This window comes from Raphanus sativus, chromosome 5 (genome assembly GCF_000801105.2).
Source record: "Raphanus sativus cultivar WK10039 chromosome 5, ASM80110v3, whole genome shotgun sequence".
Taxonomy (NCBI): Eukaryota; Viridiplantae; Streptophyta; class Magnoliopsida; order Brassicales; family Brassicaceae; genus Raphanus; species Raphanus sativus.
The window spans coordinates 5,647,900-5,651,279 of record NC_079515.1 but is presented as its reverse complement, the minus strand read 5'-3'; the positions used below and the strand labels follow the sequence as shown (position 1 = coordinate 5,651,279).

Sequence of the window (3,380 nt, the reverse complement as noted above, 5' to 3'; positions counted from 1 at the left end):
ACATTTCCCTCTTATTTATTGATTTATGGAGACGAATTTCAGTCTTACTTTAAAATTTGTTTGCACACTAATCTCAAGTGCCTTACAATGCTTTGAACAAGGGATCTGACAAGAGGCTTATTCACGACCGATGTTATGTATCTTAAAGGTGCCATAGTGTGATAGCTTTTGTTAACAGACTGAGAAACAGAAGAAGCCACAAAACAGACAAAGGGAGTTAAAGACTGAAGTGGATGCATTTGTCCAAGTGTGAAAGGTCTCAACTTTGAACATTATTAACACATTACTCTGTTTTTGTGTTTGTTCACGTTAACTCACACTCTCACTCCATTCCTCTCTTTCTGTCAATAATACAACACGTGGCCACTCGTATGGGACCCTCCATCCACCTCCCGGTTTATATAAACCCTGAACACTTCAACCCTCTCAAACCATCTCTCTCTTCTCTCTTCTCTCTTCTCTCTTCTCCACTTCAACAAGAAAAGCACAAAGAAAAACAGAGCCTTTACAAAACTCTAAATCGAACTCTCACTTGAAAGCACCAATATTGACTACTATACTTTAAAAATGGCTTCTTTCACGGCGACTGCGGCGGTTTCTCGGAGATGGGCTGGTGGTAATCATACTCAACCGCCATTATCTTCTCCTCAAAGCTCTTATTCTTCCTCCTTGCACATGACAAGTCGTGTCCAACGAAAGCTCAATGTTTCTTCCGCGCTTCACACTCATCCTGCTCTCCACTTCCCCAAGCAACCCTCCACCTCTCCGGCCATTGTTGTCAACCCCAAAACCAAAGAATCCGACACTAAACAGATGAACTTGTTCCAGAGAGCGGCGGCGGCGGCGTTGGACGCGGCGGAGGGTTTCCTCGTGAGCCACGAGAGACAGCACCCGCTTCCGAAAACCGCCGATCCCAGCGTTCAGATCGCCGGAAACTTCGCTCCGGTGAACGAACAGCCCGTCCGGCGTAACCTCCCGGTGGTCGGAAAAATACCGGATTCCATCAACGGAGTCTACGTGCGCAACGGAGCCAACCCGCTTCACGAGCCGGTGACTGGTCACCACTTCTTCGACGGGGACGGGATGGTCCACGCCGTGAAATTCGAGGACGGTTCAGCTAGCTACTCTTGCCGGTTTACTCAGACGAACCGGTTTGTTCAAGAACGTCAATTGGGCCGACCGGTTTTCCCCAAAGCCATCGGTGAGCTCCACGGCCACACCGGTATCGCTCGACTCATGCTATTCTACGCCAGAGCCGCAGCCGGTTTAGTCGACCCGGCTCACGGAACCGGAGTAGCAAACGCCGGTTTAGTCTATTTCAACAACCGGTTATTAGCGATGTCCGAAGACGATTTGCCATACCAAGTCCGGATCACTCCAGGTGGAGACTTGAAAACCGTTGGCCGTTACGATTTCAACGGACAGCTGGAGTCCACAATGATCGCCCACCCGAAAGTCGACCCGGAATCCGGCGAGCTATTCGCTCTAAGCTACGACGTCGTCTCGAAGCCTTACCTCAAATACTTCCGCTTCTCCCCCGACGGAACTAAATCGCCGGACGTCGAGATCCCGCTCGATCAGCCGACGATGATGCACGATTTCGCGATAACGGAGAACCTCGTGGTGATACCGGACCAGCAAGTCGTGTTCAAGCTCCAGGAGATGATCCGCGGCGGCTCTCCGGTGATCTACGACGAGGAGAAAGTCGCGAGATTCGGAATTTTGGACAAATACGCGGCGGACTCGTCGGAGATCAGGTGGATCGAAGCGCCGGGGTGCTTCTGCTTCCACCTCTGGAACGCGTGGGAGGAGGCGGAGACGGATGAGGTCGTGGTGATCGGTTCGTGCATGACTCCACCGGACTCGATTTTCAACGAGTCCGACGAGAGTCTCAAGAGCGTCCTCTCCGAGATCCGGCTTAACCTCAGGACCGGAGAGTCCACTCGCCGTCCGATCATCTCCGACGGAGAGGAGCAAGTCAACCTCGAGGCGGGGATGGTGAACCGGAACATGCTCGGGCGTAAAACAGAGTTCGCTTACCTCGCGTTGGCCGAGCCGTGGCCGAAAGTCTCCGGCTTCGCGAAAGTCGATCTCTCCACCGGAGAAGTCAAGAAACATCTCTACGGGGATGGCCGTTACGGTGGAGAGCCTCTGTTTCTACCTGGAGAGGAGGGAGAAGGAGCAGAGGATGATGGGCACATACTCTGTTTCGTTCACGATGAGAAGACGTGGAAGTCTGAGTTGCAAATAGTTAACGCCGTTAGCTTGGAGGTTGAAGCGACGGTTAAGCTTCCGTCGAGGGTTCCGTACGGGTTTCACGGCACATTCATCGGAGCCAATGACTTGGCGAAGCAGGTGTAGTAGATATACACATGAATATACATAGTACGTGAGATGGTTAAGAAGCTTCTAGAAGAAAAAAAAAAGAGAGAGAGAGAGAGATTTACCAGTGGGATGCTCTGCATATACGTCCCCGGAATCTTCTCCTCTTGTGTGTGTTTTTTTTTTGGGATTTGCTCTGTTTTTTTTTTCTCTTGGGGGTGAGGTTTGCTAGTTCCCTTTTTTTGGGGGTCAATCTAGAAATCTGAAAGATTTTGAGGGACCAATTTGTAGCTTTTGGGCTGTAGGGTTAGCCTGGCCGTTCGAGCTCAGCTGGTTTCTGTTATTCTTTCACTTATTGTTGTTCATAGTGAGAAGTATATATATATATTAAACACAAAACTTTGTTGTTGTTCATAGTGAGAAGTATATATATATTAAACACAAAACTTTGTTGTTGTTCATAGTGAGAAGTATATATATATTAAACACAAAACTTTGTTTATATGTGTGTGTTTCTAGCAAAGATTAAGCAAGATTGTATTCTATTTTAAATACGATTTTGCCTATGTTTTATTTGCATCAGTTTTTCTTATTATAGAAACGTTCTGGTTTGTGTCATCAAGTGTTTTTGTCATTGGTAAAAATATATTTGCAATGATTATATTTCTGGAAAATGAACGAATGAGAGAGAGACAAGACTCCAGTAAAGTTTTGGACGTTAAAACAAAAGCTAGTAATCAAAACACACGCCGTATAAGTTTAGGTAGTCAATTTTGGTATTTGCATGGGCCGGGAGAGAATCTCCGATTCAGTCAATTTTTAGAAATAGAAACCAACGAGTGAAGTTAACCCACGTCAAAAAGAGTCAGTATGTTACTTGAATATGACTTGTTTTTTTTTTGGGCAAACGATTATGACTTCTTGTTATTTACCTATGTGAAGATTAAATGGCATTTAGTAACGGTCGTTGTCATAAACGTAACGTTATTTTGGTAAGCAGAACCGTAAACATTTGATGTGTTAATGTGATCAGTGCCTGAGTGGTGGGTGGTAACTAG

General features: G+C 46.7%; 1 protein-coding gene across 1 annotated transcript; it reads left to right on the top strand.

Annotated features, from left to right (window-relative positions):
* The first annotated feature begins 441 nt into the window (after positions 1-441).
* On the top strand, positions 442-2,824 carry LOC108863091 (9-cis-epoxycarotenoid dioxygenase NCED3, chloroplastic). Its single transcript, XM_018637399.2, has one exon. It carries the CDS (start codon positions 568-570, stop codon positions 2,359-2,361), a length of 1,794 nt encoding a protein of 597 aa, XP_018492901.1. The 5' UTR covers positions 442-567; the 3' UTR covers positions 2,362-2,824.
* Positions 2,825-3,380: the final 556 nt, after the last annotated feature.

What these genes read in the sequence shown, in the direction of transcription:
- LOC108863091 (XM_018637399.2), top strand. Translation starts at nt 568, where the DNA reads ATGGCTTCTTTCACGGCGACTGCGGCGGTTTCTCGGAGATGGGCTGGT.